Source organism: Vigna angularis, chromosome 1, assembly GCF_016808095.1.
Source record: "Vigna angularis cultivar LongXiaoDou No.4 chromosome 1, ASM1680809v1, whole genome shotgun sequence".
NCBI classification, from domain to species: domain Eukaryota; kingdom Viridiplantae; phylum Streptophyta; class Magnoliopsida; order Fabales; family Fabaceae; genus Vigna; species Vigna angularis.
Genome location: NC_068970.1, coordinates 19,916,410 through 19,935,432, shown reverse-complemented (window position 1 = coordinate 19,935,432; position 19,023 = coordinate 19,916,410). Strand labels below are relative to the sequence as shown.

The 19,023-nt window shown below is 33.4% G+C and overlaps 1 protein-coding gene and 1 pseudogene across 1 annotated transcript in view; both read right to left on the bottom strand.

Moving 5' to 3' along the window:
* Positions 1–15,684, bottom strand: part of LOC108319166 (uncharacterized) — a 70,623-nt gene extending 54,939 nt beyond the window's left edge. Inside the window, 4 exon segments of the mRNA XM_017550204.2 lie at positions 3,172–3,286; positions 11,486–13,686; positions 14,953–15,049; positions 15,159–15,684. Of these exon segments, the coding sequence (XP_017405693.1) occupies positions 3,172–3,286; positions 11,486–13,686; positions 14,953–15,049; positions 15,159–15,439 (2,694 nt within the window). The 5' untranslated portion in view covers positions 15,440–15,684.
* On the bottom strand, positions 5,582–5,719 carry LOC128195117 (5.8S ribosomal RNA; annotated as a pseudogene).
* Positions 15,685–19,023: the final 3,339 nt, after the last annotated feature.

Below are 19,023 nucleotides of genomic sequence, written 5' to 3'. Positions count from 1 at the left end.
ACAGACTCTCTTAATTGGTGGCCTACCATCAGGCAGATACTGCATCCAACCAGTTAAAATAGTGTAGAATGTTGGGGAGCAAAATGAGACTGGCTTTGAGACAAAAGTCTTATATAAACTGGAGCAGAAACTTAAAAAAAAAAAAGGAAAGGAAACTCAAACAAAGGAATTGAGAATTGCGTAAGGAAGTTTCAGAAATTCCTTTACAGACACCCCTTGGCACTTCAAGGGTCCAGGAACCTCCCACTAATCAACTAATTTTCTCCCTCCTCCCCAAACTTGAAAACACACCTATATTTATACAAGTTTCCCAACATAACAACCATGGTTATTGAATCGAGATTCAAACGGTGAATTGATTTACATGAATTTGAATCACAAATCAAATCTTATTTTGAATCTTAAGGTACATAACTTGTATAACTTAAAAGATAAAATAAACAAAACCCTTAAACAATCACTATTATTTATAGAAAAATAAAGAATATAACAAAAATTGTATATAAATTCAAATTTATTTCCTTTTCAAAAAAATTTAATAAAAAATCCTTAAATATTGACTAATGTAGTATAAAAAATATAAGAATAAATATATACAAATTTAAATTGAAAAAATTTTATAAAAGAAAATAGTAAACAATAACTAAAAAAATATAAGAACCATCATTATATATTAACACTTTCTCAGACGCTCATCTTCTCACTGTTCATGGGTTAAACTTCTAATAGGTTGATTTCCTCTCCCTTTTCTGTTCATCCTCTCCCATCTTCTCCTGATTTCATCTTCTCCCTTCTCACTATTCATCTTCTCCAAATTACTTTTTACTGTGTCTTCTGCTGTTCTATTATTTGATTTTCCACTATATATTTTCTTGCTGTTTATCTTTTCCACTGAACTTTCATCTTCGTTGAGTTTCTTTTCCTGTCTTTCTGTCTTATTTTTTCAGTTCTTGTTCCTTCATCATGAATCATATGTAACGAAAACCAAATCATAAATCACACTATTCACATCTGATTCAGAGATTCATGCTACGATACAGGTTACAATACGATTCATTAAACGATATGGATTGCTGGGGGAGAATTTTTTCAATGAATTTCAATTCGAATAGTACGATTCTAACTACAATGATAACAACTACAGATTTCACAGCCGTTTGAATTAAAACAAATAGCTGCAATTTTCCATTTCCCTTGTTTTTTCTTTTAAGGACTTTCATAATAGGAGGTTGTGTCCTAACAATACCCGGCCCATAAAGATTCACCTTGTCTTCAAGATTGAACTTGGAAAATTTCAACCATTATAGAAACTTCCTCCATTTTCGTGCTCTCCTTCCGCTTGCCCATCAATTAACATCATCACATGGAGTTGTTTGTTCTTGCAAACCTGATTCACATTATATTTTTCATCACAGCAAAAACATTCTCCTTTTCTGATTTTTTCTTGGAGCTATGATTGTGTCAACCTTTTAAAGTTGTCTTTGCTGTGGCCATCATTTTTAGCCTTTTCCTCATTATTTCTCTTGCTAGTAACAGATTGAGAAAAAGAATTTGCTTCTGCCGATGATCTGGGTGGTGCTTTATTAGCTGCTATCATTAATCTTGGAGATGCTGTTATCAATTCCTTTGTTCCTCTTTGAATAGGGAAATTCATGTCCCCTCCTGTGTCTGTAATTTTTCCTTTCAATAGCATGGGCTTCATTCATTATTTCCGAAAGATTTGTTATTTTATACAATTTCAATTCTGCTCTGATCTCTTCCCACAGCCCATTAGAAAAAATCTTCATCAAATACTGCTGTTCCAATCCCTTAATAACTCCAGCAAATCTTTCAAATTGAATGATGAATTCACTCATGGAGTTCTGCTTCAGAGCCAACAACGATTCCAAAGGCTCTGCCACCAAAACTGATTGCGTTCATGAAAACAATCCAAGATTGGTTTGGATTGCACATTTCCCACCACTGCAACCAAGATAAGGCAATTCCTTCTATTGCCACCATAACAGCTTCCATTTTCCCCTCTTCTTGCACACCTCTCAGGTCGAAAATATCTTTCCACTTTACCTATCCACCTAGTAGCATATTCTCCCTCGAAAACTGGAATATCCAATGTCGTCCACTTATCACATCTCTAAATTCCACAAAACTCTTCACCCACCGACTCCTCTTGTGCAAACACAGTTGAGATCCTCTGGTTCACAGTATTTTCCGCACTTGCATTCTTCCCTCCTCCCTCTTGCACAAATCTTTCCACAAGCCTCTCTAACCAACCTATGCCAGAATCTTGTTGTAAGAATCTGGCTTTTAAATCTGCATCCCTTAGGGATAATCTTGAAAGCAATCTTTCTTCAAAACCTTCCTGTAGCTGAATCCCTGTGGCTAAGGTTTTCTCCAAAGTCTCCACACTTGATTCCATCATTCTAGTAGTCACCATGTGTATTAACTGACAGAGCCCCAATCGAGCTCTGATTCCAGTTTATAAAAACTGGATTAGAAACTCAAAAAAAGGAAAGGAAACTCAAACAAAGGAACTGAGAATCGTGTAAAGAAGTTTCAAAATTTCCTTTAAAGACACACCCTTGGCACTTAAAGGATCCAGGAGCCTCCCACTAATCAACTAATTTTCTCCCTCCCCCCCAAAACCTGAAAACACACCTATATTTATAAAAGTTTCCCGACACAACAAAAACTTAACTAAGAGATTTCACTGCTGTTTGAATTAAAACAAAAAGCTGATTTTTTTTTCCCTTGTTTCTTCCTTTATGGACTTTCATTATAGGAGGTTGTGTCCTAACAAAGTCTTAAAATCTTACAATACAAAAACATAAACAGTGAAATATACAATAACTTTCAATGAATATCATTACAGACATAAAATATCTCTTTCCCACAACTAAATAAGAAGTAAATAAATAAATGTTTTACAGGTATTTTACATTTATCCTATATATCTCAACATCTCCATTGTCCTAAATTTATCTTAATAGAAATCAAAATAAAATATTAACACCAACATTAACTGCTTTAATAAAGAATAGTGCTCACTTATCACTTGAAAAATACTAAGCAATACATAAGAAATATTTAATACCACTCTGAAAACAAATTTATTCACGTACCTATACGACAAAATAAATATCATTAGACTTAAATAGAGAGAAAAGATATAACCTTATAGATCATATAGACCTCATCCAAAAATGTTAACAGAGTGAATCCTTCAGCTGTTATGTCAGAAGCAGATGATAAGGCAGACATTGTTGTGCTCAAGGAATAAATGCAATTCCTGCAATATCAAATCAATAGTAAATGTTACAATGAGAAAAATAAAATGTAAAAGATAATAAAAACTGTGTGTGAACTACAAAACAGAGTCCGTTTAATGTAAGTTACTTACAAAATATACAAAATTATTATAGGACATTTTATTCCTATATACATGATATGATATGCCTATAACTCATGTTCTCGTAAATTGAGTTCCTATAAGACATTCCTATTCATAAAGACCCTATTAAATACGGACGTAAATCAAAATATAAAAGAAGAATAAATCTTAAGACATCATTTAAGATACTCTAAAATATTACAAGGTAATATCTTTGGATATTCCTTACGATATCATCCAACATACTCTAATATTATAAGATAATATCTTCAGATATTCCATATATTTCAATCACTCCCCATCAAGATGAAACTTATTAAGCTTTAGCTTGTTACAAGAAAATAAGTTCCTTCCTGCTATTTAAAAAAAAATCAAGCTCCACAAAAAAACAATGGTTAGAAAACCAACTTTTATAGGTCACAAAATCAACTCATAAATATTCTGCCATAGGATTAAGCAGTTCAGCTTTTGAAAGAATTGTATTCATACTCGGAATGAAATCATTTGCTCTTCAGCTAGAGGTAGAGTGTCGGAAATAAGACTAAGAACTCCTTTAATGTTTATTTTTCCAAGTTGCCTTGGTAATTGGTAGAGCTAGGTTCAGTGCATCATAGAAAGTGGTGGTATCTTAATTTTTCTTTCTTTTTTTTTCCATTAATCATCCTCTTTCTAATTCTCTTGTATATAAATAATATCATTCTGCTGGGTGCAATAATCACTCAAACATATTTAGAAAATATTTATTTTTCACCTTTAACACTTTTACTACAATTCTTGTCATGTTCAGTATCATGGATAGAAGACCAAATTGCAATGAGAGGCTTATAAATCTTCAAAATCTATAGCCATGTCTTATAATTGTCATTGTTGAAAGGAGTATTGAAAAAACAAGTCACAGACGATGAGAAAAGAGAAACCAAAAAGAAAGATAATGAATTCCATGTGTTGTGTACATACAAGTTCCCTGGACCTGACTTTCTTCATATCAAAGTGACAATCAATCTTTAATGTGTTTCGTCCTTTCAAATCATATTTTTAACCATGCCCCTCAAGCTAGAACATATGTATCATGAGTCAAGCTCATTAAAAAGGGATAGAGGGCCCAAGAGTAAACTGCACTTGTAGGAAAACATCAGCAGTAATAAATAGTAGTTGAACATTAGCAGTAAACAGTCCTAGCTGAAAAACATCAGTGGTAAACAATATTGGCCGAAAAAAATGTACATTAAATAGAATATCCAATGTGAACGGTTTGTACAGAATTCTCACAGGGAAAGCATGGATTCAGGTTCCTTTCTCTTTGGCATCTTGATACCATGTTAAAATAATTAGCGACAAAACAAGTTAGGAAATACAGTACAACACGATGTCGAGAATAGAGAAACCAATATAATCAATTCAATGTGTTGCTTAAACACATGAGTACTCGTATTTATAATAAAAAAGAGATAAAATACTACGGAACAAAATAAAATTAAACATTAGGAATATTCCGTAAAATAATTCGCTATAAAATCATATAATATCTCCCTATTTAATGTAATTAAATCATACCTCTAACAACTATATTACAAAACAAAATATTAGACATCCGGTGTTTTAAACTTTCTAATTGGAGATACAACAGGATTTGTACATCCCTTTCAAATGTGAAATAGACACAGGAGAATGTTAATATGACATAGGTGGCTGACAACCTATAATTTTGATTAAGAGCTTAATACAACAAAACTTAAAACATGGAATAACTGCGTCTGATAGACATTGTACAAATCATGAGCGTGCTTCGTCTGCGATATAGCACCATGTAAATTTTACCACTTTGTCATAGTAAAAGATTGATGATGATCAAACAAACTTAAAATATATTCCTGAAGCTTAATTCTACAATGCTAGGAATGTCTTCATCATTTGTTGCCAAAGAGAATCAAACCAATTACAAGCTTCATTCAAACATCTCTTGGAATTCGAGCTAAAGTTACTATCCTAACATAAACATATGCCAACTCGGGCTCAGTCATTTGCCCAGTACAGTGTGCATTTTTAACACTCTTTGAACTAAAAAAGTATGAAATAAGAGGAGATAAGTATGGCTCCCCCGTCATTTTTAACACTCTTCGACCAACCACAATGAGTGTCTCACGGGAGGCTAGCTTTCACCCCGATGTGCATTTGCATGGGAATGACGATGTGTGACACCCAGGCATGCGTGCCCTCGGCCTAATAGCTTCGGGTGCAACTTGCATTCAAAGACTCAATGGTTCACGGGATTCTGCAATTCACACCAAGTATCGCATTTCGCTATGTTCTTCATCAATGCAAGTAAAAATTTTGAAGTCATGGTTTTTGAGACTTATGGATTGGGAAACACTTCAAATGGAATAAAAAAGGTACTTAGTAAGAGCGTCTTTGCTTTCCGCCAAAAACGTTGTAGGGTCCATCAATTAGATTACCTTCGCTGGAGTACCCACTGCCACGATTAGTCTCGAGCGTTGCTCTTCCACCGTTTATCGCAGGGGGACCCCGTCGTTACCTTGGTTTTCAACCAACCACGTTTCTTTTCCTCCGCTAATTGATATGCTTAAACTCAGTGGGTAGCCCCGCCTGACCTGAGGTCTCAGTAAGAGCGTCTTCGCTTTCCGCCAAAAACAATATAGGGTCCACTGATTAGATTACCTTTGCCGGAATCGAACCCTAATTCTCCGTCACCCGTCACCACCATGGTAGACCATTATCCTACCTTCAAAAGTTGGTAGGGCATAAATTTGAATGAAGCGTCACCAGTACAAGGGTCGTACAATCCGACAAATTATTGACAGTAATCATTTGGGGATATAAAGAGCGCATTCCAACCCCTAAGTCTCAAAAACCATGACTTTGAAAATTTCTCAAATCTTGCCACCAAGCACCAACCTAGCCAACTCCCAACACCAAACTTCGCTAGCTTGAAAACCAACCAAAAAGACAAATTTCTTGCACCAAGATTTTGATTGTAGTAATTTGGGGATAAAAAGAGTGCATTCCAGTCCCTAAGTCTCAAAAACCATGACTTTGAAAATTTCTCAAATCTTGACATCAAGGAATTCTTTCCCCGCTGATTCTGCCAAGCATGTTCCCTTGTTTGTGGCTTCGCTAGATAGTAGACAAGGATAGTGGAATCTCATTAATCCATTCATGTGCATTACTAATTAGATGATGAGGCATTTCGCTACCTTAAGAGAGCCATAGCTACTCCCGATGTTTGGTGTCAAGATTTGAGAAATTTTCAAAGTCATGCTTTTTAAGACTTAGGGGCTAGAATGCACTCTTTGTATCCCCAAAATGACTACTGTCAAAATCTTGGTGCATGAAAACGCGCATCGGGACGAAAGCTAGCCTCCCGCAAGACACTCATCATGGTTGGTTGAAAACCAAGGTAACAACGGGTCCCCCCGCAATAAACAGTACAGTGTGCACTTTTAACACTCTTTAAACTAAAAAAGTATGAAACAAGAGGAGATAAGTATGGCTATAAAAAGAAGAAGAAGAAGACATTCAAAATGACTTCAAAGCTACCAAACATTCAAAAAAGGAAAATGAGACTATTTAAATACACTCCTTGAAGAATACTAGAAGAATAGCTATCGTTTGCAAGTGTTGAAACTCTATCAAATTTTCTTTGAATCCTAAAAACTTTGTAAGAATATTGTTTTTGTACATTCTAGCATACTAGTAGAAAGAACCTAAACCTTGTATATGTCGAAAGAGACTACCCTCTCTAGTGAGTGAAAATAGTGATTTGTTAATCACAAGAACATTGTATTTGTCTTAAGTCAGGCATAGCTTCTTGTTTAAAGATGCTTGGTTTGAGCCAAGAGTGGCTTGTTGAAAGAATGGGTTGAGCCAAAAGTGGTTTTTGAAAAAATACTTGGGTTGAGTCAGAGGTGACTTGTTAAAAGAATACTTGAATGGGATCAGTAAAAAGTAACTGAAAGTCAAAAGAATACTAATTTTTACGTTAAAATGATAGTCTACTTAGTAGAACTTAATGGGTTAGTCAAGAACTAGACATAGTCCATGCTATCAGATAAACCAATATAAAATCACAAAGTACTCTCTTGTTCCATTAATCTACTATATTGCATGTTATATTGAGTATAATAACTTAAAGAAGGAGTCTCCAAAACTTAGCTTGTGAAAAACACTTGTTAAATCATCCAACTTACATAAAGCATTGTCTAACCAATCATCTTCAGGCAATACTTGCAAAATATTAAAAAAGTCTTAAAAACACAATTCAACACTCCCTTAAAGAGTTATAACAATTATAAATTACTCCAAGACAGAAGGACAGGAATATTCACTAATAACTACATATAGATTATCAACAACAAAATAGCCACATGTTTCCTAACTAAGAGAGTGTAACTAAATCTTCAACTGAAAACTAACTATTTATAGCTACCAAAATTACATGATCCGGTAACTAAAAGAAACATTAGCAAACTATAACTTCAGTTAGAAGCTAAAGCTTTTCTATACAGCAACATACCATTGCCATTAATCTTAATAATCACCATTATCCAAACTGGGGGTTCAAATTTTCATATTGACTCATGTTAAAATCTAAACTAGTTCTTTCTTTGATTTGAGGAAAAACCAAATCCTAATCAAAGGAAACAAATCTCCTAAAGTAAAGACATAAATATACAAACATAAAGACTCTAAATCATCTTAGTAATTGGATTTATGCATTACTTAACAAAATCAGATTGTAAAGTGAAGATTGCATCCCGTTTATATAATATAATTTGGCCTTATTCCTAATGAACATGGGATCTCCAACACATCCTCTTATGTCGAGAAATGAACATCTCAAAGCGTGGAATTAAATATTTGTGGGTGATCTTGCTGGAGCCCAATATTGGGTGGCACAACCCTAATAAACTTGACTAGGATAGGCGTTGATACCATCTTAGTAAGTGAGTTTATGTCAAATTCAACCTCATAAAACTAACTTATAAATTGAGGATTGCACCCCACTTACGTATAATAATTTGTCCTTATTCCTAGTTGATGTGAGATTTCCAACAAATCAAGAGAAAATCTACAATAAACTCCTAATCTCAATCCTTTAATTTTATGGATTTCTTACAAACAAATCTATATTAACTCATTATTCAATCTATATATATTTATTATTCAATCAAGCTATATTTCTTCTATATTAAATGTGCAATATTTACATCCATATTTCAACACCCCCTCTCAAGCTAGGAACAAATATCCTCCATTCCAACCTTGGTTGAGTTGAGATTATGAAAGTCTAAGGAATTGAGTCCCTATCTCATCACATCAATCACATGTTGCTTGGACAGAGTGTATGAAGTGTGAATAAATATCCTTCTTCTAATTTTTCCTCAATGAAGTGTGTATCCGTTTCTATATGTTTTGCTCTATCATCCTGAATGGGATTATGTGCAATATTTATTGCTGACTTATTATCACAATAGAGCTTCATGGATCCCTCCAAATTAATCCACAAGCCATCTAAGATAAATTTTAGCCATAATAACTCAACTATCATGCAACGGACCTGAATTTAGATTCAGCGGATGTTCTTGCCACCACATTCTAATTTTTGCTTCTTTGTGTCAATAAGCTCCCACCTAGGAAAGTACAATATTCAGTTGTTGATCCTATATCAACAAAAGAACCCAATTAACTTGCATTAGTGTAGGCTTCAAGAGTTAGTCTTCCATTTATTTTGAATAGTATTTCCTTTCAAGGGTTTCCCTTCAAGTAATGAAGAATTCTATCTGCAGTTTGAATATGATAGTCCTCCAATTTATGAATAAACTGACTAATGGCACTCACTGAATGAGAAATCTTTGGTCATGATAAGTAGAAGGTAGAGAGAGATCTGACCGAACGGTAGAAAGAAGGCAACGAGTTGACCGAACGATAAGGGAGAGAGTTGGCCGAACGGTTGGAAGCAGCGAGGAAGTATCCTAACTGCCACAGCAGTTAGGATGAGCGGGAAATTAATTAGAATAACAAGAGAGATATTCAGAGAAGATATTCAACAAAGGAAAATTAGAGTAATAAAGCCATATCTCAGTATATTATTACATATAAGTTAAATATAGTAAATAAGGCTAAAATATTCGTATCAGATAATTATAATAAATAGGGTTATTTTATATTATTCATTACCTTTTTGGGAGGGAATTAAATAGTACAAATAAAGAGGAAACCTAGGATTAAAGGTATGCTTTTGATTTGTGAGTTTTGTAAGAGAGGTTATGCTCTCAGGTAACTGATGGAGATCCTGCTCCCAGTTATTGTTTGTTGGATTCAGTTATTTCAATTCAATAAAAGAGGTTTATTCAGCTACTTTCCATTGTTCCTTGTTTGTGAGAGTGTGTGAGGAAATATTCTAGTTACGTTCCATACTCGGATACGTAACAATTGGTATTGTTACGGTATAAGGTAGGGGGTAATAATAAGGTTTGGAAAGTATATGAGAAGGAGAAGGCCGAACGATAGCCGAATGGTGGAAGGCATGGAAGAGTCTAGCCGAATGGTGGAAGGTGGTGAAGAGCGGTAGCTGAACGGTAGGAGGCAGGGGGAAGCAAGCCGAACGGAGGAAGGCGAGGAGCGAACAAACCGAACGGTGGAAGGCAGGGAGCGAGCAGGCCGAACGGTGGACAAGGTGGAGCGACCAGGCTGAACAGTGTGAAGCAACGAAGGATCTGAACCGATCGGTTGAAGAGTGACTATCCTAAATGGAACAATTAGGCGAGAAATATTTAGAAATAATTATAGTAAATAAGAATATATCTTAGGGAAATATTTTATTTAGAACAATATTCATATTTTATTCTAAGGAAAGATTTTATTCTAGGGAAATATTTTATTTAGAACAATATTCATATTTTATTATAGGGAAAGATTTTATTCTAGGGAAATATTTTATTTAGGAAATAATTAGTATAAATAAAGGGAGAGTCTAGGGTTAAAAATATGTTTTTGATTATTGAGTTTTGTAAAGGAGATAATGCTCCAGAATAGTTAGCGGAGGTTATGCTCCCCATTATTAGAAATAGTTGACGAAGGTTATGCTCCCAATTATTGTTTGTTTTCTATTTGATTCAGTTATTCTTATCAATAAAAGAGGTTATTCAGCTATTTTCCATTGTTCCTTATCTGCGAGGGTGTGTGAGTGAGCGTTCTAGTGACAATTGGTCCCCTATCTTACACCATAACACCCATCATCCCTATATTTTACTATAAATATCCTTTCGCAATCCAATATTCTTTTCTTTGGGTTTGTCAAGACTTTGGTCTATCAATAAACCAAATGGTGGGACTCGTTTCTCAAGAGTCTAATCAACCACCTATATGGACTCTGCTGCATGGCAGTCACTAAGGACGGAAATGTATTTAATAAGGAAGCATGGTCATGCAGTAGTTATGTACTTAAATCCTCAAGACAATTATGCAGCAGTTGTGTGTCTAAGTATGCAGGTGAGTGATGCGTGGAAGTTATAGATTTTTACTAAATAAGTAGGGGTTTGGAGGCCGCTATTATGTCTGTATTTGGCAATTAGGTAGATTTCCTTCTCTGAAGGAGTTTCTAAAACATTTTCAATGTAATTTCTGTAAAATTATGTGTTTAATCATATTAAACTTAACATCAATTTCAGTTAGTAATCCATCACCAAACTTATTCCACAACTGTCAACTGCCAAGCTACCTAAAATTTGAGAAAAACTGACTATTTCCCCTAGCAAGGGTTTAATTTGAAAAAAATGCACCCAAACACGAAAAGGATAAACTCAAGATAGGTTGATATCAGATAGAGCTTCCATCTATGGGTGTGAAACCAGACCTGAACAAATTAAGTCACCATCATGACCAATATACTAACAATTACGTATATGAACTTATCACAGCACATGAAAATGATAAAAAAGGGTTAGACAGTTTCTAAAATTTAATTCAAACCATAAATTAAAATGTCAAGAAGTGCAAAACCAAGGAGTAAAGAAATAATTCAAGATAGAGGAAGTTGATAATAAAAACAAAGTACCGGCCCGTATCCAAAGCTCCTACCTAAAGGACAATATATTGATAGTGATTGGCTTCAATAGAAAAAGTTGAATCGGAAGGTTTTCTTCTGGTTTCTCCAAACAAGCATTTGTGCCATTTAGAAGAAGGAAGAAACGTATGGAAACTTTTCCTGAGGTTGAATATTTGTCATTACTTGGTTTTGGAATTTCAATCACCCGAGGCTCCAATGTAACACACTCTGGTTTAGCATTGCCATTCCCCAATTGACCTGTCATTGGTGTCATATCAAATGAAGAAGATGAACTGACAACCACTTTAATCTCACGGAAATCAAAAGTGAGATCAAAATTGTCCTGACTGATAATGTCGTCAATTTCTTGATTGGCCTCCCTTCTGAGTGAAAATTTAACAGAAAGACCCTCAAAAAATACTCCAAAATGAATGAGTTTCTCGGGAAGCTTTTGAAGCAAGATCATAATCAATTCTTTGGAATAGTCATATTTGTCAATCCAAGCAATTTCAGCTTTGTCCCTAAACTCTGAAGCAATGGACACTTCCCTTCTGTCCTCCCAGTAAATAGCATGTTGGATCTTACCAAGAACTAGAGAGAGTAACGATACTGAAGAATGACTCAAAACTAAATTTAATTTCCCTAGCATTAAACCACACTCACAAAATCCAAAATTTGGATTCTTATGGTCTGAGCACGTGGAAGATATCTTAACCTTAGAGAGAAGGCATGGGTTTTCAGAATACTCAATCTCAGTATCATTCAATTTTCTGCAAACTCCTTTCCAACTCATGGACAACCTTTCCATGAAGCTTTCAATATAAGCATCACAAGCATCTTCAGTTTGGCCAGCATCAATTTCTGAAAGAAATACTTTGGCAGGTGCAACCCACATAATAGATTCCATATGATTCTCACCTTCCATTTCATTTCCTTTAGCTGAACTAAGTTGATTCACTGCACATGCATCTCCTGCCATTGTCAAAGGTGTAGATTCAACCTTCATTTGCCCACATGATAGAAAGACTTTCTGTTCAAAAAGATCTTCTATAGATACTAATAACAAAGCATCAATACGAAGCCAAATTGAAAGGCCATCTAAGCAAACAATCCCAGCAGATGACTGTAACTTTTCATATACAGATGGATGAATATTGTTGATTGTGGAAACTGTCATTATGATTTTCCCAAAGTTGACAGTAAGACAATAAATTTGACAAGAGTTTTCAATAAGACTTTCCAACGAATCTAAACAACATCCATCAATATCTGAATCCTGCACTGTTCTTTTCCCAGAAAATATATTTGCTAGACAATGGACAGTCACATAGATCATTTTCCACATAAATCCCAGAATAAAAAGAATAGGACGAAAAATTTTATTTGTGGTAGCGAATTCCTCATGACAATTAATTGAAAACTTCAATGCTGCTCTATGACGGGCTATTCTCCTTCCCAGTGATATGCCTTCAATAGGCAACTTTTTCTCAATGTCAGAGATCAACTCCCAATGACATCTAGCAGAACTTAAAATCGGTTTATTATAAGACATTTTAGAAATGAAGTTTTTCCATGTGCAGCTAGTAGAATATCCAAATAACAGCAAGATATTCTCATAAGCATTGACGTAATGTATCCATTGACCTATAACTCCAACTAATCTATATAATGACAACCTAGAAGTTACAGTCACATGGCCAATTCTGCTGGCAGCTATTCTCCATAATTCTCCAGCACTTCTAGATTGATTATACTTATTAGATAGCAATTTGTGAAAAAGTAGACATGCAGAAATGCCATCTGGAGATAACGAAAAAGCCAGTTCTGGAATACAGAGAGTGCAATTTATCAGCTTAAGATCTCTGAATTTAATATAAATTTGTACATCAGAAGAAACCAAAGCATGGTCTGTGGAGTTTTTTCCAATTAATCTGACCCTGAATCCATCACCTTTTAATATAACAGTGTTCTCTTTCACTGGAGTAAAGATTGTATGGACAAAACCTCTAAGTAAGCATTTTCTATCCACACATTTAGGTCTTGCACTAAACTCACTTATTTCCCCAAAACACGTAAACTCATCATTTAAGATTGGCAATTGAACCTCCACATGAATGCGATGTGCCACTAGATGACAGTTTTTCAAAATAATATTCCAAAAAGATATTGTTAAATTTTTTTTCTCAGATACATCAAATAAGATTCTCTCCAAAATGTGATGCAATGAACAGCCCTACAATACAAAAAGGTAACCAGTAACAGTTATCACCATAATGTCATTATATTACACAAAATAAATCTGCCTGGGAAAGCAATAAACAAAAATCAGCAGCTTAAGCATGTGTCTCTCTAAGAATCAGAACATATATCAATCACAAAGTACCTTTCCTCGTTTTCAACAAATCTACCAACTCATCCCTAAACAATTTCCCTATTCTAGCAGCATTCTCTCATTATAAAAAGGTATAAATGGTTAAAAGTTCGAACATGTGATAGAGACAGCCACAATCTTCAACACTAAACAAAACCTAAGTAATTTCTGCATTTTTCCATTATTTTACTTATATCTTGTACAATACCTTCCTACAAAAGACAAGGTTCACTAGTATAAAAATAAGTTGGGATGGGACCTCTTTGATTGATCTTGTAAAAAACAGTTCTTCAAAAGGGTGTTACAGTGTTTGTCAGTATGATAAAAAAGGAACCTAAGAATAGAGTGAGTACGAGCAAATGTGTGAAACTGTGTGTGTATACAATTTTTAATGATTAACACAAAGTACTATTTTTCTGTAATCCTATTCTTCTTTCCCCATGCACATGTGGTTTCTTCCCTAACAAATGGGTATCCAAAGCCTGCATCATCTGTTAACATGTGAGGTACGCTACAAGTGTATGTGCTTTAATCCTATTGTGGTTAAAGCGTGATTTAGTGTGTTCTTGGACTGTATAACCTGCAGAATCTTGAAATAAGGAGAAATGGTTAGTTATACAATGTTGTTTCTTGTTCTTTACCAGTGTTTGATGGGGAAAAGTTCGATGATTGAAGATGACAGACATATTTGGTTTTCGAGATGCAAAAGAAGTGCTGAAGGTCGGATTTCAAGAATTAGGAGAAAATGTCACTAAAGAACAAAAGACAAATCATTAAGAACTCAAATGACTTGATAGTGAGGAGCGATTCTTGTTCATCAATGAGTAGATGCAATGCAACTATCTTTGGAGGAATATCCAAGGCCAGTACAGCAAAACACGTCTGGGATATGTTGGTTAAGACCTATGGTGGTGTTGACAACATATAGAAAGTCAAGTTCCAAACTTAAAGAAGCCAATATAAGCACCTTTTTTATGAATGATCAAGAAGGAATTGCAGATTATTTCAACAAAAATCAAATTATGGTAAATTCGTTACTAGACCAATAAAGAACCTCGGCAAGAACAACACTCCTCGTCATACTAAGTGTGAATAGTAAATTCAGACTCGGAGAAGTGCGTTCGTTACCTCAGGATCAAGAGCCGAGAGTTTTTTTCTCAGATAATCCGAATGATCATACTTCGAATTTCGCAACCGCGCCACGCATTCCTCAGCTTCCGGCTTCCTTCAAACAAAACGGTTACATCAATGGTTAAGGAACAAAGAACAAGAATAAATAAATAAATAAATAGAGCTGATAGTGCTTTTTATATATTTTGCGACTGTTTAATTACTCGAATGATTGCACGACGCGCACGTCGTGAAGTTCGATCGTGAACGCCGGAGGGAACCAGGTGGAGAATCTAAAGGTGATGCGATCGACGGTGAGGTCCTTGAAGAACAGGAACGCGGGTGCGTCGAAGAGGCGGTTGAGAGAGCAAACGTCGAAGCTGAGGTTGGTGAGAACGGCGAGAGAGTGGAGGAACCCTAATTGGAGATCGAGGTGAGGCTCTTCTCGGAGCCATGGCTGAAGCAGAGACAATAGTCTCCGCCGGATAAAGCTTTTCAAGGGCATGGACAGTGTGACAGTGATATCATGGATTTTTTTATTTGGTTTCGTTGTGCTGCGTTGAGACGGAGAAGATGAATTTGAAGGAAGGATTACCAGAATTTCAGTTTGGGAGTGATGAAGTTTGTGATTAGGCGGGAAAGGGAAATGGTTGATGCGTCTTTGGCAACCCTCGCGCTCACTTGAGTTTCGTGTTAAACACGATATCTAGGTGTCTTCGTCCTGCTTTATCCACAAAGATTTGTTTCCTTCTAACCGTCATTGAATTGAATTTTCCCAATATGTAAAAGGAATTAGACACCCGACCCGGTACACTTGTTAGTTTGGGCTTTTCGGGAATGCGAAACTACCTCATTTATTTTTATATCTTTTTCTTGAATGTGAATGTTTTAAAAGTATAATGATAATTAGAGTGATGTTCATTTGAAAATTCATATTAACCAAAAAAATTTCTATTTCAGAATTCTGTTAAGCTTTAATTTCAGTTAAGATTTTTATTTTTATGGATCATTTATATTATTTCAATATATAAGTGCTTTATATTAAATTTTATGAAAAGTTAACAAAACCATTAGGAGTGTAAGTTACATTTAGTACCAATAAAATATCATGATAATATTTAAGTGAAATATGTGGAATGTGATTAGACATATTGATAAACGACTTCTTTATATTCAAGCACATTATATCTTACGACAAATATATTTACTAAAATGTTTTATATATAAATATATGTATCAAATATTCAAAAATAAATATTGTGATATCGATATTGAATGAAATAAATTTATATTCCCTTTATATATATATATATATATATATATATATATATATATATATATATATATATATATATATATATATATATTATATTTAGAGCAGTGAGCCCTTTATAAACTTTATATCATATTGTTTTATTAAAATACTTTGTACACACTTTTATTTAGTGTACATTAAAAATGCTTTTTATATGTTTTATTTTCAAAGTTTTATTTTCTTTTATAACAGCAAAAAATTGAGTTAGTATACATATTTTATTTCATTTTTTTTCAATATATTGTATACAAATTATTTTTTGCATTTTTATATTTTCCTTTCGAGTCTCTATAAATATAAAAAAAAATTACCTTATCTTTAAAAAATAAATTTTGAATTATGTAATCTAAAAGTCATTATTTACCTCCAAAAATCTGAAAACTTTCTTTACTTCTAAATTGTACAATCTAAAACTTTCTTTACTTTTAAATTGTATAATTTAAAAACTCTTTTACTTGCTGGTTACACAATTTAAAAGTCTTACTTTTGCATGAAAAAAGTTTTTAAATTACACTTGAAAGTTATATTTTACATTCAAATTATGTAATCTAAAAACTTGTTTACTTTCAGCTTGTGTAATCTCAAAGTCTTTTTTTACTAAAAAAAAGAGTTTTCTTATTATACAATCCGAAAATAAATTTTTACTTAATATTTGTGTAATCTAAAAATTTCTTATAGATTACACCATTTGAAAGCTTTTTTTCATAAAAAATTAACTTTGGATTATACAATCTCATTGAGTTCATTGATGACAAAACACATAGACAAAGGTGGCAATCAGGCAAGGAAAGCCAACAACAAGAGAGTGATAATGATTTCGGGTGGTGCAAAGAGATGCACATATATAGAATGCAAAAACAGCCTACAACATCGAATATTTTTTACCTTTCACGTTAAATTTAAGAATAACGTCATATTGGAAGACGTTAAAGTGACGTTGAATTTTGTCAATATAAGATGTTAATTTAATGTCAAATTTTGTCAATATACGACGTTAATCAATTTTTTATTTATTTTAATTAATTGTAATTCTTTTTTACAACTCTACGAGACCTGAAAAGCAGAACTATGAATGGTAATATAAGATCAACAACAAATAACAATAACAAACAACAAACAAGTTCAATCAAACAACAACAATAAACAAGTTCAACCAAACAACAACAACAACAAACAAATTCAACAAAAAAACAACAAACAAGTTTAACAAATAAGTTCTTCAAAACAAAAACGAAAACTAACATTCAAAAGGTGGGTTCATCGGAATAAAGTATTGTCATCAGTGAGAGAGAAAACAGAATGCGCCTATGAAGGACAAGAACACAAAAATAATTGGTGAAAACAAACGAAAATCATACCTAAAGTAGTTAATTAACATGCATTTGTATCAAATTAAAGAAAGATTACATGTGATGGTCGTCAAACTTCGTTCGAGAAAAGTTTGAGCAGAGAAGAGGGTCTCGTAATGAATTTTCAATCTCCCGCTCAAATTTTTATTGAATTCACTAACCTTTTGACGTCTAACACTGAGGCATTCAACGTTTTATATCATTTTACGTCGAATTATAATTCTAAACGTCGTTTAATAATTGCATTTATTTACAAAGTTGTCACCGGTTATTTTTAACGTTGGCTATTGAGTGGTTAGACGTTGAACATGTGACGTTATACGTTGTTTTTGCACTAGTGAATATTTTAAACGAATTTTTTTAAAAAAATTGAGCCCTTCAATGTAACCCTAGTGTGCTTGTAGTTTTTTTTTCTATGTTAAACTTCAAAAACCCTAAGGTCCAAAGTTATAAAATAATAAATAAATTGGATAAAGAGGAACTCAATCATTTAGTTAGATTAATTGAATACAATATTTGATATTATGACATATCTAGGCCTAGAATTTCAAGTTATAGATTTGAAAGTCTATAGGCCTAGAATACAATATTTGATAAATTTTATTTTATTTTTTATTTATTTTTTAGATGGGTTTTGACCCTTTTTTTTTCATCTATAAATAAAGATTTCTCCTTATGTATTCTTCATATCTGAAATTGAATGAATTGAAATATGTGAAAATGTTAGTTATCTTTCATATTTGAAATTGAATGAATTGGAATATGTGAAAATGTTAGTTATCTTCATGAAGATGAAACTCTTTTTCATTTTATTCTTATGTTGGAGTGCTTTTCAACTTACTTATCCTTGGGAAACCTAAGTGAGGTATTCTTTTCCATTCATTTCTTTAATTCAATTTTCTTTTTCAATCTTACCTTGTTTGTTATTTCTTTGTCTTAGCCAAACATACATTAATGGAACTTGCATTCGTTCAAAGTCTTCTTTCAGTTACTTATGTCCAAAGGAGGACTATATCATTAATGAAATTGAACTTCAAATGGTTCAAGCTTATATGATGCCATTGTAAACTAAATCTTCACAAATGTTATGTTTTTCTTCTCCATTAAACTAAATCTTCTACATTTTTACCTTTTTTTATTATATGTTCTTATGTTCATTTCCTCCATTATATTAGTTATCCTTTTCTCATTCAATTATATCTATTATTTGTATCATTTACTTTTCATTATTTGGTTCAAATGTCTTATTTTCTTAATTAGTTTGGTTCAAATTAATCTTATCTTTGTCATAGGATGCATAAATTGTTCTATAACAGAAATTAAGTAGATCAAGTCACAATCAAATTGTGATACTATGATTGATACACTCTTAAGTAAAAAGAGTTATACCTTAATTATTGACTATAGCTTTTGATCTCGTGATCC